The 18,143-nt window shown below is 45.8% G+C and overlaps 1 protein-coding gene across 3 annotated transcripts in view; it reads right to left on the bottom strand.

Annotated features, from left to right (window-relative positions):
• The window catches only part of LNX1 (ligand of numb-protein X 1), a 186,065-nt gene that overhangs the window by 10,702 nt on the left and 157,220 nt on the right, over positions 1-18,143 (bottom strand). For all 3 annotated transcript variants that reach the window (XM_045474036.1, XM_045474034.1, XM_045474037.1), the window contains 2 exons: positions 16,692-17,063; positions 4,443-4,577 (listed from right to left, as the gene is read on the bottom strand). In XM_045474036.1, coding sequence (XP_045329992.1) covers positions 4,443-4,577; positions 16,692-17,063 — 507 coding nt within the window. The remainder of the gene's footprint in view (positions 1-4,442; positions 4,578-16,691; positions 17,064-18,143) is intronic.

The raw sequence follows: 18,143 nt of genomic DNA, 5'->3' as shown, positions 1-18,143 counted from the left end.
TCTGTTTCTTCAGCTCATTCCTGGGGATAGTCGTACAACATTTACTCCCAAATCACAAATAAGGTCTTTCCTCCATTGTTTCCACATGGAAGCCAGGCATGCTGTTGGCACAGCTGATCAATCTCCCAAGGTGATGACTAATGGAATGCTCTGGAAAACAAGGGCATCTTTTCACATTAAAAAAATATATGTACACACAGGGGGGCCTGGATGGCTCAGTCATTGGGCATCCAACTACAGCTCAGGTCGTGATCTCATGGCTCGAGTTTGAGCTCCGCATTGGGCTCTGTGCTGATAGCTCAGAGCCTGGAACCTGCTTGGGATTCTGTCTCCCTCTCTCTCTCTGTCTGCCTTTCCCCTCTCACGCTCTCTCTCCTTCAAAAATAATGAACATTAAAAATTAAAATATATATATGTACACACACATACACACTGTATTGCATTCTTGAACAGCTTCCTAGTACTTCATCATGTGTATATGTCATATCCCCCATTGATGACCATTTTGGTTGTTTATAAGTCTCGTGAAAAATTAAACAGTGTCACTGCAAACATCCTTAGACAACACATATCTCGTACGCTTGTGTAAATATTTCTTTAGGCTCATATCCTAACAGTACAACTGCTAAATCAAAGAACCTGAGCATTTTACATTTTGATACATACGACAGAGCTCTATCATCTGTAATCTCACCAATACCTTGTGAAAATGCTGATTTCCCACAATTCTGCCAACACTGGGTTTTATCAGTATTTACAACATTTGCCCAGATGAACAGAAGATTGCAAATAATACCTTTCTAGGTAATAAGCTTAAACACGTTTTATTGTTAAACTTCTAACAGTAACAGCATTTTCGATCTTGTAATACCGTCATCACTCAAGCTCCCCCAACTTCATTTATGAAGAGGGTAAGCATGCCCATTGGGGCAGCCCTGTGATGGGAAGAAATGCATCTGGAATGGAAGATATGCCTTTGACCTGAGAATCCTTTAGTTAAAAAAAAAAAATGGGTCACTAAATTCATTTGAAAGTAGAAAACTTACTTATCCCATGAAAGATTCCAGAAATGGTTTCTCACCTGCCACACCAGATAATAGAAATAAGTGAGGCTGCGGGCGCCTGGGTGGCTCAGTCACTTAAGTGACTGGATCTTGGTTTCGACTCAGGTCACGATCTCATAGTTCATGAGTTTAAGCCCCGCATCAGATCAGGTTCTGCAGCTGGCAACACAGAGCCTGCTTGGGATTCTGGGTCTCCCTCTTTCTCTGGCCCCTCCCACACCTGTGCTGTCTCTCTCTCTCTCTCTCTCTCAAAATAAATAAAAAGTGAGGCTGTAATTATTTTGTTGTGAATAAATATTCTTTGAACAATGCACAGATTGGCCAGATACTCTCTGAGGAAAAAAGACAGAAATACAGTTTATTATCTACTTAAATGTGTTTGGGCAGAAAAACTGAGACTCAACCTTAAAACAATTCTGATCAAGGAAGCACAGCTGGCCGGGGGAAACTGAGGACTGACACCCAAGAGATCTGAGTAAATCCATGGTCTCCCCGCCCACACTACTCTGCTTTCAGAGGTAATATTTTAACACGTGATAAAAAAAAAAATTAACCTATTAATTTTCAGGTGCCTGTCAGAAAAAACACATGAAAGAATCAGTTACCCAAGAATGAAAGGTTTATGTCATTGACTAGAGAACTCAAATCCAATCCTGTCAAATAAAAGACCTGACATATAAGATCCGAATGCTGAAACCTATGTTCTCTTGGCTGCACAGGTAGGTTATTTATGCTTTTAGGTCCAAGTTCCTGGAGAGCAGCATCTTCCTCCACACTTCATCAGTGCTTACCCAACAGCCTTGCTGTACTGAGCAAGGAGATGTTTCAAGCACCTATGGGCTCAACACAAATGACTGGGCACCCCCTAAATAGGAAACGTGTCCCTTGTATTTTGGACAGCCATCTGCCTTCCACACCAGAGGGAGAGACTCACGTTAACAATGGAAAAAACCAAGTACCGCCACAAACCCTTCACACCCAGAGTTGCCTAATCCTCATTGAGGAGAAGGAGAATGAAATACGACAGTGATCTTCTTTTCCATCTGTGTTTTCTCCCAAACGCCTTCCCTGCTTCAGAGACCTGAGGATGTTCCCTGATGTTCGAAAACATAATTTGGTACGAACTAATTCAAGCTGGCTGAAAAGCATCGTGAGCACTAGTCTACTTATCACTCAGCTGTAAAAATACTTTAAAACAGTTTAGACATAAAAACAAGTATAAGGATGAACATAATGACCTCCCATGTACCTTGCCACCCAGCGTAGGAAATACGTGCTCCAGTACAGGTGGAGTCCCTCTGTGATTTCTTTCTGGTCACTTTCCCTTTCCTGTCCCACAGAGGCAGCCGCGTGCCTCCATCTGATGCCTTTCCATCTTTGCTTTTCAGTTGGCTACAAACATTTCTGTCTCCCGAGTCTTGGTTTGCCTTCTCTGAGCTTTGTCTCATTTAAGCTCCTACTTTAAAAACCCATGTTGTTTCCTAGATAAAGCAAAGCTTAGGATCATAAAAAAACTAATCAAAGAGCCACGTATGTCTTAGTTTTGTTTTAAATAGGCTGTGTGTGTGTGCACGCGCGCGTCTCATCTCAAAAGGCAGACACACCTATAAATTAAAATGAGACTATTATAATTTCCCACGAGGCCAGTTTGTTCTGTACGTTTCCCAGGAATTAAATACATGACAGAGACTGCAGCAAAACTTTGATCAGCTCATCTCGGTTGTTTCCATGATTTGTAGCAGTTAGGTGAAAGGGACTACAGACCCACAGAGCTGGTGGAAGCCTCATTCTTAGTGGCTTAATGACTAGACTACAATATGGTCTGGCTAACCCAACTATAATTAGTTAATTAGATTAAACCTTAACTAAGCTAATGAACTAGTTTTCTATTAAACACCATTAGTTTATTTATTTATTTACCATTAGTTTAATTTAAACACACTAATGCTATTTACTAGTGAAAAGATACCAGGAAGTCCTTACCCATAAAATGTGTTAGCAGGAGGCACCTGGTCTGTCTAGGTTGCTTATAGTAAAAAAAAAAAAAAAAAGCCTGGAATTTATGGATGTATGGGGCACGGCTGGCTGGCTGGGGAAAGGGGAGAGGGTTGTAGCCTTGTAGGCTATGTTATTAGAAGTCGGAATTCTGAGAGGTGTCTGGGTGGCTCAGTCGGTTAGTTGTCTGACTTCAGCTCAGGTCACGATCTCACAGTTTGTGGGTTCAAGCCCAGCGTCAGGCTCTGTGCTGACAGCTCAGGGCCTGGAGTCTGCTTCGGATTCTGTGTCTCCCTCTCTCTCTGGCCCTCCCCTGCTTGTGCTCTGTGTCTCACTCAAAAATAAACAACAACAACAAAAAAAAAAATTAAAAAAAAAAGAAGTCAAGATTTTGAGTATTGTTTCTGCATACATTACTCAAAAACCCAGACTTGTGAGTTATTCCAAACTGAAGCATAGTCTGATACGATTGCTCAGACAGGCACTCCCTAATCTCTGTTACAACGAGAGCAGGCTACCTATAGACTTGTTTTAATTACAAGTGATTGAATGCAATCAGATTTAGGAGAACTGGCTAGAAATCCATTGCCATCACAATAGGATGCCAACCCAAGGCTATAGGACTCTGAATTTGGGCTAAGCAAGGTTTGTGTTGCTTTCGATACCCACCCAAATGGAGAGGTGATGGCGTTGCCTCTGACAGAAGGGACCGACAGGAGTACAAACTGGGCTGAGTCACCTCATTGAAAGAGAAGCTGCACATTACTGACCTGAAGGACACAAGCAGCCCGTAGGTGCACTCTGCTTCATTCACATCGTCCTACATTTTTCTCTGACTTTAAATGTCACAACACAGGGCATATGCTTTCTTATTTGCCCCGTTCCCCACCACTCTCTAATGTTACATGAACTCTAAGTGTATATATGATCTTCCCAGTTCTTCTGAAAAAAACAACGAACATACTAAAATTAGCAGGGGAATTGTTATTTTAATTTTCAGGCAGATTGGGAACTTCAAAAACCAAAAACCAAGCGAATCTCTTGTTTCATTTCAAAATGAATGAAAACGGTCCTTAAGCAACGCGACTGTTGGAAAAACATGACATCTCTTTGGCTTAGACTAGAAATTAGGTCCCCATATGGAGTCTGCAAGATCAGGTTTCAAAACTTGCCTGCGCCTTCTTCTCTCTTGTTTGGATGGGAGACACCTGCTATCTCACTGGGTCTTGAAGATGGGACCTTGGGCTTTTTGTTTCACAAGGCAAGTCAAACAGTGTTTAAGTGATGAAGTCCAGAGAGTACGCTTAGAAATGTTAAAGTGTTCAGCCTTCCCAAGCAATTGCTTCCTGCAGGAGGAGTGGACATAGCCTGGCTGGGGCTCACCTTGGGAGTATGGCTCCTGTCCCCCGGCCCCGGGGACTGGCTCCCGTTGCTGTCCCAGCCGGCTTCCTGAAAGATGTCAGGACTCTGCAGACGAACCTGGCGGGACACGACGAGGTGAACGCGCCTTTCACTGGCCTGGGTAAGAAGACACAGACGTTAGCCACCCTCAGAGCTTCCATCCAAAGCACTGGGCACCAGAGGCTTACCAGGATGCAAATTTTACTCTACCTTTTTTTAGGGAGAAAAAAAAATGGTGTTTAGTATTTCTCACGGCAGTGCCCATTTTATAATTTGGCCAGAGCATGAGACTCATTTCCTTTACTTTTTTTAAAATTTTTGTTTAGGAGAGAGAGAATGGGGAGAGGAGGAGGGGGGGGAGGGAGAATGAATGGGGGAGAGAGGGGGAGGGGGAGGGAGAATCTTAAGCAGACCCCACACTCAGCATGGAGCCTGACTCGGGGCTTGATCCCACAACCCTGGGATCATGACCCGAGACGAAACCGAGAGTTGGATGCTCAACCCACTGAGCCACCCAGGTGCCCTTCCTTTAGCTTTAAATCAGGTAAGGAAACCTACTTCAAGGGAAAAACTAGGGAAGGTTTGATGCATCCAACAATTTTTGAAAAGACATCATCGAACATGGTTATTTTTCAGAGATGGCTCCTTTGCACACAAGCCACGTCTGAAGGGCTTTCCAGATAGAACCGAGTATATGGCGTAAAGTTGCAGCTCAGTCTAAAACCCAGGCCAAAGGTGAGCAGGACAGAAAAAGGAAAAGAGTTGGTGGCGGCAATGCTACCAACGTAAGAGTAGAAATCCCGCATGTACAGAATTCAACATTTGGGCACGGGAAAGGAGAAACAGTTTAGAAATACAGGGATGAGTCAAGAGTGCAAATGCAACCCGCTTAAGGGCCTTTACCCTGAGCCTTTACCTTTCATGTGGCTATCCCCAGTTCTGGCTACTATTCCCCTCAGCTATCAACATCGATGCTTGCACAGAGCATTCCGGAGAGCAAGTACGTTGCTTACTGGGGAGAGTCTATTCCACATCGTAAATTTACAAATTGGATTTGTGCCACAGATGAATTTCAGATCTGCTTGAGAGCATTCAGCGTTATTCGTAAACTGCTGACTACTGAGACTCCAGATCCGTGGGGCAGATAGAGGAGACATTAATTAGCCCTGTGAAGTGCAGATAAACAAAGCTCCCTGATGGCCCGGAGTGGATTAGAAAGGTCCCCAGGAAGGACTAGGATTGGGCACGAGGAGGAGAGAGGGGTAAGTTTGGGGGTTCCTCTCTTCATGTCATCCGCTGACCACCCTTCACCTCCTCAGAGACGGACATTGCCTGCCTGCCTTCTCCATTTACAGGTATGGCTGCCAGACTGTGGAAAAATCTGGTCATGAAGGGGGACCTTGTTTTTAATTTTTTTTTTAACATTTATTTTTGAGAGAGACAGAGACAGAATGTGAGTGGGTTAGGGGCAGAGAGAGGGAGACACAGAATCCGAAGCAGGCTCCAGGCTCTGAGCAGTCAGCACAGAACCCGATGCGGAGCTCGAACTCACTGTGAGATCATGACCTGAGCCGAAGTCAAACACTCAACCGACTGAGCAACCCAGGCGCCCCAGGACCTTGTGTTTAAAACCTGAAGCAATCAAAACCTCATCAGTGAAATCAGGTCCCCACGGTTGTCCAACACTGCCCAGCCCAAACCTTCATGATTTTGCATGCTTGTATTAATAAACATTTCTTCTCAGGGCTCTCTTGAAACTTAGGGATCATCAACTGGGTAGCTATAAGTCAGATGAATTTTTAAAAACAGCTGCTAAAGTCCACTAAGCGTGGCTATGGTGAACATCAAGGTGGATGGTGGGCCAGTTGAGTTGACTCATCTCAAATAAATTACAAAAATCTTACTGAACAGGCCCAAAAAGCAAGTTCAAGTTCTTCATTTTCCTTCCCATAGAGCCCAGTCATCACTTTTGCTGGTCCACGTAATCAGTATTTCTACACCTTTCCTCTGTTCCTTGCCTCTCTTGAATCCCTTGGTGTTTCTCATCACGTATAAAGCTTGCATCAGAACAAAAACTAAGAAGCTCAGGAAACAATAATGCGGCAAACTGACATGAAGAACTATGGTATTAGCCAACTAAATTCAATTCTTGGAAGAGTATTTTGTAATAATGTTTCTTTATCCTGTAAGCCTCACTTTTCCTAATGAGGTTATCGCTAGGAGCTTTCTGAAGCAAAAATTCCTAGTGATAAGCAGCAAAACACTCAAGTCAAAACTCCAACTGCTGAGCCCAAATTTGCTCTTTATCTGCAGGGAAAGTCCAATGTTTTGAAGGATCTCAGCAGGGGGTTTGTCTTTGGCCCGCACATCGCCATCACGTTCACTTTGTGAACGTGAGCAGTCATGGGTGCTAAGCATCTCCTAAGAATGGAGAAAAATCTGAGCCTTTCGTATCAAATCAACTTGCCAGGCAAAATTCAAAATGCCAAGGAGCAGCCTGCAAGAGCTGTTTAATTCACATTTTCAAACACAAATTTCTCACTGGATTTTCAAATGTCGACTTTGGCATTAAGTTGCCGGCAGGAACAACCCTCCAATAAATGAGCCTGGTATCCACTTGCTTGGAAATAAATTCTCCGCAAGGCTGGATCTGTGGCTCTTACTGGCCACCTTACAAATTGTTCTCAGGGAGACTACTGGCTGCACTTTCTTTCCTAGTGTTTGAAGTTGTGAGGTGGAAACTAGGCTAATGTGTTTGTACTGGCTCTCGCCTCAGCAGCAGCTGGGTGCAGTGTTGAGAAACAGCCCTTGTTAGAGAGACAAGTGAAAGCTATCATTGCATTTATAATAACGTGAACTTGCCTGTACTTAGTGGTCCATCAACAAAGATTTTAATGAGCGTTTCTTTAAAAATAATTCATCCTGCGTCCACATTCCCCACCAGCTTCTTTTCCAAGGATCCCAGAGTTAGGCAGTCTAGCTTTGGGTTTCAACGTATAGTCGTGGGGATGGTTCTCTTTATACTGTTTGGGGTTGCCCCCTCTTAGGCTCCCTTCCACCAATTGTTCAAGTATCACGGTCAGTTCATCTATCCTGGGCTCACAATGCCTTGGGAAGTTGGGGACCACTGGTTCCATGTAATTAAAAAGTCACATATAGCACTGCTAGGAATTTACCCAAGGGATACAGGAGTGCTGATGCAGAGGGGCACTTGTACCCCAATGCTTATAGCAGCACTTTCAACAATAGCCAAATTATGGAAAGAGCCTAAGAGTCCATCAACTGATGAATGGATAAAGAAGTTGTGGTTTATATACACAATGGAATACTATGTGGCAATGAGAAAGAATGAAATATGGCCTTCTGTAGCAACGTGGATGGACCTGGAGAGTGTTACGCTAAGTGGAATAAGTCATACAGAGAGAGAGAGATACCATATGTTTTCACTCTTATGTGGATCCTGAGAAACTTAACAGAAGACCATGGGGGAGGGGAAGGGGGAAAAAAAGGGAGGGAGGGAGGCAAACCATAAGACACTCTTAAAAACTGAGAATAAACTGAGGCTTGATGGGGGGTGGGAGAGTGGGGAGGGTGGGTAATGGGCATTGAGGAAGGCACCTTTTGGGATGAGCACTGGGTGTTGTATGGAAACCAATTTGGCAATACATTTCATATTAAAAAAAAGTCACATATACAGAAGAGATGTCAGGCATCATCTAATCCAACACGTTCTCTGTAACCCATATTCTAATTCCCCCACAAAATCCCTGTCACATTGTCACCCATCTCATGCTTCGGTGCCTCCAATGACAGTGAACTCACTGTGTCCCAAGGCTGCTTGCGCCATACTTGGCGTTAATTAGAAAGTCTGTCCTCAGGCTGAGCTAAATGTACCATTTTCTTGCTTACCCATTGGCTCCCGTGATGCTCTCTCGGGCAGCCCCAAATCAATTTCCATGTAACAAACTTATTTGAAGATAACATTCACTGTTCTCCCTTGGCTCCTTTCCTTTCCAGGTCAAGTATTTCTAGTTTCTTTAATATTTCATATGTTTTCAAGTCATCTCAAAAGCTTGACAAAGTCTGGACTCACTCTAATAAAGCTGTGTGGGGTGTGTGTCTGCAGAATTGGACCCGGAAGATCCAATACAGAGTAGTCTTTTTGCTGATGGACCAGCTGCCCCCAGGACCTCCATGATGGGCCCACTTGGCCATGTCATATATGCAGACGCGATTATCTCTGTGCCCTATGAAGCCAAGAACTCCATAGAAGTCTGTCTTCATTATTACTAATTAAAAGATTACTGATTAATTAAAAGAGATGATTGATTAAAAGATGTCCTCACTAAGGGACACATTACATCAATGAAACCTAACTCTGAGATCACGTATGGCACACAGACCGTACGTGGCAATACAGACAACAGGAGGCATCAGAAGAGAGTTAGCACTTGAGATGCTAGAAAAATACCAGAGTCATCAGTCGTTTGTCGCCATGGCACCATACTACGCAATGACGTGCAGAAGCAAAGTCCTTGCCCTGATCCTCCCTTCCGGGGGCAAGAGGAATTCTGAGAAAAATGCCTCTCACGGAGCAAAAAGTCAGGGGCTCCAGAAATAGAACTCCAGGACAAGCTAATGGAGCACTGTAAGTGGACAGTTGCTATAAAATAAACTTGGTGAAAGCAAACCTGGTGTGAGTTGATTTGTTCACCACTGAAACATTAGCACATAGCATAGAGTCTGATGCATTTTTTTAAAATGTGTATTTATTTGGGGGGAGACAGCAAGAGTGAGCACATGCGTAGGGAGCGGCAGAGAGAGAGAAGGAGCCAGAGAATCCCAAACAGGCTCTTTGCCATCAGCGCGGAGCTGGACGTGGGGCTCGATCCCACAAAACCACGAGATCATGACCCGAGCCGAAATCAAGGGTCAGATGCTCAACTGACTGAGTCACCCAGGTGCTCCACAATTTTAAAAGAAGACTTCAAGAATATCTTCTATGGGGGCGGCAGCGGCTATTTTAGTGGGCAAAGAGCAAGAGTCTGACCAAGGAAAAAGAAAATTAAGGAGGGGTTGAGGGAAAGTGGTGAAATAGGACCTTAGGACTAGACCGAGGTAGAAAAAGAGATCTGAGACAGCAATTTGGTCTCTTTTTCCCTCTTGACCATAGCTCCATATTCATCCTTAGGCTGCCAGAAGCACCTCCTTTAAGTGCTAAGATATTAACGACAGTCTGGTGTACATGGGATCATACAGAGGTCAGCGACAAGGTCAAAATAAGAATTTAGTTCTTGTGGCTGCTGCTTGTTGAGTTGGCAGAATGACCCAAGTTCTTTGCCTCAAACATCACTTCTTTTATGGTATCTAATTTTTTTTTTAAAATGTATGTTTATTTTTGACAGAGAGAGAGCATGAGTGGGGAGGGGCAGAGAGAGAGACACACACAGAATCTGAAGCAGGCTCCAGGCTCTGAGCCATCAGCACAGAGCCCGACGCGGGGCTCGAACTCACAGACCACGAGATCATGACCTGAGCCGAAGTCAGGTGCTCAACCGACTGAGCCACCCAGGCGCCCCTCTTTTATGGTATCTAGAAGTTACTCTCATGGTTAATGTTGTTCCATGGTGTTAAAAAAAAAAAATGCATGTGGGGGGGGTATGGAGTTGGAGGAAGGGCAGTAAAGTTCCAAGATTCCCTAATATTTGCAGCGTGTGGCGGTGCAGAAGATTCACTCCAAGAATTCAACGCTGAAAAGCTGTACAGTTTACCAAGTCATGCTTTATCAGGAATGCATGAGATTTAGAGCTGTATATAAAACTTATCTGGACTTTAAGAATTCAGTTCAAGAAGACTGTTACTAAATCTGCGCATTCTTTAGCCATTGTATTACATTTATTACAATGCCATGGTAAGAAAATATGTTGAAATGGGGATTTGATTCTGTATTAGTGCTGTATTGTGCTGATCTGTAAAAAGCACATTGACCTATAAGGTCTTATTTCATTGGCAGTTCTTCCTGGCTTCAAGGGACAAAAGTGCTCTTTTTTTGTTTTTCCCCCAGTTATGCAGAACACACGAGCTGGAATCACGTATTCAGAACAAATGTCGGTAATACGAGCAGTCCATTATTTGCTTTCTGGCTCTGTCCAGAGGCCTCTCACATTCTTTTTAAAAGTCTGTAGAGCCTAGTTGTTGGTTGTTCTTGATAAAATCACTTCTCATTTAAATGTTAATTCATGCAAAGGGAAAAAAAAAATCACACATGTGTGCATTATGAAATTAGTATTAATGAAAACCTGTGTGTCACCACCTTTACAAATGGCTTCAAATTGTTTTTCAGCTTCTGCCTCAAGTCTGGGGGTTGCCTAGAAACAAAAGGCACAAGAGCAATACTCAAATTTGAAATCCGTAATTACTTTATGAATTGCATATATTTGATCTCCCACATACGTTTGTAACTCACTGTTCCAGAATTGCAGATAGAGGAGAGCATCTCAAAATAGGTACATCTGTCAGCCTAATCCATTTGCACACTGATTGGTGGGTTGAGAGATGCTGAATCGCCATGGTGAGGGATGTCGAGATCTCTTTTTTCTCCCAGGGTCTCAAATCTTCTCTCTGTATTTCTTGGTTCTCTGATTTTAGGTAGGACACCAGACAGTTTCACAAAGCTGTCTCCTTCCTACGATTATTCTAGATATGGCGCTCAAAGAATTACGAAACTGACAACGGGGGGGGGGAAATAAAATCATCCTGTTGTTCAGTCAGTCAACTGCTCCCTACGCAAAACTTCTGTGTCCTTAGGGTTTCTCTTCCTAGAGGAGCCGACTAACTCCTGGGGTCTGGCACCCGGGGCTGCTGAGTAAGTGGGGGTTAGGACTCCACATATGTCAGTTGGCCAAATTTAAAACAGTTGTGGCTTCTCTGTAATAACTTTTCCCTGAAATAATGGAGAAAAAAGGCAAAAGTGTGGTACTGTGGGAGAAAACATGACCAACAGGACATGTTGTCTGGGAATTTCTTTCTCAGGCAAGTATGATTCATGGGGTAGATACACAAGGGCCATGCAGCTAAGGATCGCTTGGTAATTTGAGTCTCAACCTTTGAAGGGTATTAAGTTTAATTCCCCCAGCCTGGTGTGTGTTACAAGTATCACATAAATAAAATCCACTCTTGAGATTGCTTAACTGGGTTTTCCCAGCACTCGACTTTTTCCATTTCTTTTCCAACTAGCTTTGCCCAAGCCTTTAAAAGATCTTTTTTCCCCCTTCCCCTGCTTATAAAGCACATTGGCTTTGTGAGAAGACTCTTTTAGGAAGTCCCCCTGTTGGGCAAGATTTTACTTCATAAATTTCTCAGGGAAAAAATTTTTTCCTCTTCTGCTATTAATCTACAAAAGTAGAATGCCATATGCAATCAAAAATTTGTCCAAATGGCATGAGTAAGACAGTTTTTCTTTTGCCTATTGCCAAGTGTAGTTGGCAGATCACCTCTAGAACATGAGCTGCACAGACAGACCTGCAGAGGAAGTTGACAAACACAACGTGCACGAAAATTGACGATCACCTAAAAGTCTAGTTTCAAAGAAGAAAAAATCACGCTTAGTGTGCAGTTTCTTCGTGATGAGGAAAAGGGCTCTTCCTTGTCCGTGGGTTAATGTTTTCAGGAATACTGTCTTATTTTCTGTTCTCACCCATTGACACAACAGGCTACACCCACCTGCCAAACGTGGACTTCATTCTATTGGAGATCAGAGATAGGAATACATTCCAAGCTCTAGAAGGCCAGGAACTGTGTCAGTCTCGTTTTCCACTGTAACATGCACCTCTCGGCACATGGAAGGTGCTCAACCAGTAACAACTGAACAAATTCAAAAGGACAAAATGTAGAAATTCCATCTTGGGGACAAACAGCATGTAAAAGTCGATTTGGTGTTTGTTCTTTGGTAAATGGTTTGATGAAAAATCCCTAGGAGATGGGATGAATGTATAAATCCGGTCTTCTATATATTTACAATTTTAGAACTTGGCTCAATTTATCCATTGAACAACTATCGAGTGTCTGTTCTTGCCAGGCATTTCTCTAAGTGCTTGAGATACCATATTGTACTCTTCTATACTATGTTGACAGGTAATAATTCGTTGGTGGGAAGAAATAAAGCTGATTAAATAAGGGATCTAGAGCTGGGGGTGGGAGAAGCTATTTTAAGTGGGATTGTCAGTGAAGGCCTCCCTGAGGTGAGGTCTGAGGAAACACCTGAATGAAGCATGGCAGTTATACAGTTATTTGGAAGATTCTTCCAGTTAGAGGGAGAGCGAGAATGCCAGCTTTGAGGTGAAAAAGGTCTTGAAATGTTTCAGAAGTAGTAGCAAGAAGGCAATGTGACTGAGAATGGCTGGGCAAGGGTGAGAATACCAGAGATCTTCTACTTTGCTTAAGAAATTAATTTGGAAAGGGGCGCCTGGGTGGCGCAGTCGGTTAAGCGTCCGACTTCAGCCAGGTCACGATCTCACGGTCCGTGAGTTCGAGCCCCGCATCGGGCTCTGGGCTGATGGCTCGGAGCCTGGAGCCTGTTTCCGATTCTGTGTCTCCCTCTCTCTCTGCCCCTCCCCCGTTCATGCTCTGTCTCTCTCTGTCCCAAAAATAAATAAACGTTGAAAAAAAAAAAAAAAAAAAGAAATTAATTTGGAAGGATAACTAAAGGCCAGATTATGTATGGCTCTGCAGGCCATTGTTAAGATTTAGAAAATTTTTAAAAATACTTTATTTGAGAGAGAGAGAGCACGCACGCATGTGCTGGGGAGACAGAAGAAGAGAGGGAGAGAGAGGGAGGGGGGTGAGAGGGAGGAGGTGAGAGGGAGGGGGGTGAGAGGGAGGGGGGTGAGAGGGAGAGGGAGGGAGGAAGAGGGAGAGGGAGGGAGAGGGAGAGAGAGAGGGAAGGAGGGAGAGTAAGAGAGAGGGGGGGAGGGAGGGAGAGAGGGGTAGAGAGGGGGGAGAGAGAGAGGGAGGGAGGGAGAGGGAGGGAGAGAGGGGGGAGAGAGGGAGGGAGGGAGAGGGAGGGAGAGAGGGAGGGAGGGGGGAGAGAGGGAGGGGGGAGAGAAAGGGGGGGAGAGAGGGGGGGAGAGAGAGGGGGGAGAGAGAGGGGGGAGAGAGAGAGGGAGGGGGGGAGAGAGAGGGGGGGAGAGAGAGGGGGGAGAGAGAGGGGGGAGAGAGAGAGGGAGGGGGGGAGAGAGAGGGAGGGGGGGAGAGAGAGGGAGGGGGGAGAGAGAGGGGGGGGGAGAGAGAGGGAGGGGGGAGAGAGAGGGAGGGGGGGAGAGAGAGTGAGGGGGGAGAGAGAGAGAGGGAGGGGGAGGGGGGGGAGAGAGACAGGGAGGGGGGAGAGAGAGAGGGGGGGGGGGAGAGAGAGGGAGGGGGAGAGAGGGAGGGGGGGAGAGAGAGAGGGAGGGGGGGAGAGAGAGGGAGGGGGGGAGAGAGAGAGGGAGGGGGGAGAGAGAGAGGGAGGGGGAGAGAGGGAGGGGGGGAGAGAGAAGGAGGGAGGGAGAGAGAGAGGGAGGGAGGGAGGGAGAGAGGGAGGGGGGAGAGAGAGGGAGGGAGGGAGAGAGAGAGGGAGGGAGGGAGGGAGGGAGAGAGGGGGGAAGAGAGGGAGGGGGAGAGAAAGAGGGGGGAGAGGGAGAGGGGGGAGAGGGGTGGGGAGAGGGGGGAGAAGGGGAGAGAGAGAAAATGAAACTTAAGTTAGGCTCCACACTCAGCATGGAACCCATTATGGGACTCAATCCAGGACCCTGGGGAATCATGATCTGAGCCAAAATCATGAACCAGATGCTCAATTGACTGAGCCACACAGGTACCCCAAGACTTGGAAATTTTAATCTAAGTGTCTTGGGAAGCATCAGAGAGCTGACCACAGGAGTGACATGATGGGACTGACATTGTAAAGTAGCCATCTAACTGCCCTGTAGAGAGCAGAGGTAGAGAATCGGGTGCAGAAGCAAGGAGACCAGTTGGAAGGTCTCTGGTGGAGACCGAACACTGATGGTAGCTTGCCTGATGGGAGCCATGGACATAGTGAGGAACAGATTACAGAAAGAGCACGTTGAAGGGAATAAGGGATTCTTCTGGCCCAAATTACTGGGCAAATGGTGCCATTTCTAGAGGCTGGCAAAAGCTGAGGAAAGAGCAGGTTTGACAAGGAATAGAGTAGGGAGAAGTCAAGGATTTGATTTTAGACATTAAGTTTGAGATGCCTTTAAATGGAGATACCAAGCAGGCAGTCGGTTATAGAAGGGTTGCGTTCAGAGGAGAAGTTGAGGCTGGACATATGAATTCGGAAATTAGATGGCACAAACTCCAGAAGGGAAATGCCTCCTGTCACTCTGATTCTGTTCTCCACCTGATCCACAGGCCATGGCCTTAGGCCCTGTTAGGGAGATAAACATCCATCAGGTTGTTAATCACCTTGAAAGTGGAACACCACCAAGATCCACAACTCGGGGGCCAAGACAGCACATGTGCTTCCTTTCCTGGTGGACAGGGGAAGGAGGGAGAGTCCCCTTGTCCCCTCTGCCTCATGCTGTCCACGTACAAAAGGACAGTATCATCTACCACTTGCTTGTCCCCAAGGAAGAGGCAGAAGATGCTCCACACGACGGTGAAGAGAGCTGCCGACACCCGGAAGAAGTCCATGGCCGGAACCCCGGGTAGGGAGATCAGTGTGTGCTTAGGTGACCAATTCTTGAAAGCAGGCTCAATCTTCTGTCATCTTCAGTGGAACTTGGTACAAGGTTCAGCAAAATATATACTGCTGACTCACTGTCTATTCTTGAAGTATTAATACTTTAGTCACTAACTAGAAGCTGACGCAGTATGCCAGGTAATTGCAAATGCTTCATAAGATAAAGCCTCTAATCTGTCCCCTCTCCTATCAGCTCTCCACTGCCTCTAGAGGAATCAAGAAAATCATGTCACCTCCTTCCTTAAACCCTTCCAATGACACCCCATGGCCTTGAGGATACAGTCTGAGCTTCTTAGGGTCTGGTCCTTGCCTGCCACTCCTGCCTCGTCTATGGCTGTTTTTTTTTTAATGTACTCCATGCTCCTGGTATTAACCCTTTTCCTAACCAGCTTTTCGGGAAATGTTCTTTTGTGTTGTATCCCCTTCAAATGACCCTTCCTTGTCTACCTAGAGGCCTTCTACTGATTCGTCCAAGCCCCAGTTCAAGGTCTTCTCCTCTATTAAGAATTCCTAGGCCCATGCAAGCAATAATCTCTCCTTCATCTGAAACAGCACTGTTATTAATTTCTCCACTATAGTACTAACACACCATATGGGAATTATTTACAAAAAGTCCATCCCCCATACTAGACCGTGGGCTCCTTTGAGAGAGCAGCCTAAGAGGTCATCATCTCTGTGTTCCCTGTACCTGATGCATGGCTAGGCAAGCAGCAGAAACTTAACGTGTTTTGGCTAAATGAAGTAAATCAATGAATTCGGAGTACAAGAGCACAGAACAAAGCCTGTCCTTCGAAGAATAAAGATGGCAGCTCACCATGCATTAGAAAACCATGGTGACCCAGGGAGAGCCAACAGGATACATGCTGGGGCTTGATGATGGTATACCAGTCAGGAAAGTGAATTAATTTGAACCAACGTCAGGTTATTGGGAACATAACTTGTACACCTCTCTTTTGAGAGGCCTTCCTAAAGGTTCATACTTGAGTTCCGTGGGTTTTCCAAAGTGGCTGGACTCAGCCATGGGGATGGGGATTATTAGCTAATTCCCTAGTGGTCTCTGTCCACAGGATTCCTGGAGGGCAAATGGCACCACTTCTCATGGCAGTTAGTACAACTAGAGGTCTTGGGTATGTCCAGAATGTATCTGAACGACCCTTCAGTCTGCAAACAACATATGGGCTATAAAGATGACCTTAAGTGATCTTCACCTGGTCAGGTTGCAGCACATAACCCTAAGTGTTTACAGGCAGTCATATTGGTTGGCAGTCATTGGTTTATAGGCAGTCATGGTTGGCGACACTTAGGGAATGTCCATGAACCTGAGACACATCATTTGCTTGAGTAATGTTCTTACCTGGCCCTTCAATCTTGATTCCTGGGAAGGGGGGCACTACATGTTACATGTGATAGTAACATGGCAGGTAGGGCAGGTTAATGAGCATACCACTCCTGATGGCAGTTTCCAGCCGAGATCTTGGCAATGACCTGTGACTCACCTGAATCAGATGAGCTGCACTTTCGGGACTGCCGTACCGAAGGTCATGTCCATTGATGGCCAACACACGGTCGTTCTCCTCCAGCTGACCATGTCGGTCAGCTACCCCACCATCCAACACATTGAAGATGAAAACCCCGGGCTCATCCACCTTGCGCACCAGTTTTATTCCAAGCTGCTCCTCAGGGCTGCTTTTGTTGAGAATCACGTGGAAACTGTCATCGCGGGGTCCATAGGCATCCAGTGCCTGTCCATTGCTCCTGCTTTGGAACTTCTGCTCTCGCAGCACAGTGAGACGCAGCACGCGACAGGGCTGCCGCAGGAGGCGAAGGGCGTAGTTGTGAGGGACGTTGCTGATGTCCATCCCATTGACCTGGGGGGGAGACCGGAAGTCAGAACAAATCAACCAGCTCCACTTGCCACAACACTTCCTAAAAGGCCCCGGGCCCACAGCATCAGCAGGATCCTTCCTTAAAGACTGCTCTGGTTTCCCACCTCCTCCCCTGTCCAAATACCTGCATACACCCACCTTCCAACATTACTCCTAACCCTGCTTTCCTTCAGCATCACTCGCACCTCCAGTTCAAGTCTGTCTCACCGGACGCCATCTTTCTTCAGGCTCGTTCTTGCACAGGCCCCTGGATTTATCTGTACAAGTCCCAACCCTCATTCCTGTTGCTTGCCAAACTTAGTGTTCAGCCGAAGGGGTGGAGGTGGAGAGGAGGGTGGAGAAAAAAGGAAGAAAAAGTAGGAAAAGGCAAAAGAAGAATATTTCCCATGAAGTTCAAATGATTATACTAAACTCTTCAGATCAAACTGAGCTGACACTTTTCTTTCCAAAGAGCTCCAGATGAATTGTTCTCCCTGGGGCCTCCATCCTGGAACTTGAACTTCCAGGCCCCATCACTGTGTGTGTGTGTGTGTGTGTGTGTGTGTGTGAGAGAGAGAGAGAGAGAGAGAGAGAGAGAGAGAGAGAGAGAGAGAGAGAAACAACCTCTGTATAGTGTCAAACAAATGGATGTGACTGCGTTTTCTAGGCTCTTACTGAAAGGCTGGATCACTTTATTATGCTACTTAAATGTTCTCAAGCTCAGCCCTCTCATTTGTGCCTCGTTAATTATCTGTAGGGCCGATGCCACATGGGGCTTTCTGGTTTTAATTACTCTGGCTAAGCAGGCCCAGCCTGGAGGCTACAGCCCCTAATGGTAGTCACCGCTCTGGCACCCCGCTGTGCAGTGTCTCAAGGACAGGGGCCCCACAGAAGAGAGACAACCTTCTTGAATTTCTATGGTTTGGTAAGATTTCTCGTACTTGCAGTCGATTATTAGTGGAGGCGTGACGTGAGATTTTTAAGAGGCCCTCCTGCACGTACAGTCATCAGTTTTTTGCTGCCTCTCCAGGGATGGAGGGGGGGCTCTCGTGCACAGACAAGCCTCACCACCTTTGTCCAAGC

The sequence above is a fragment of the Leopardus geoffroyi genome, chromosome B1 (assembly GCF_018350155.1).
Source record: "Leopardus geoffroyi isolate Oge1 chromosome B1, O.geoffroyi_Oge1_pat1.0, whole genome shotgun sequence".
Lineage (NCBI taxonomy): Eukaryota > Metazoa > Chordata > Mammalia > Carnivora > Felidae > Leopardus > Leopardus geoffroyi.
This window is presented reverse-complemented; position numbering and strand designations above follow the sequence as displayed.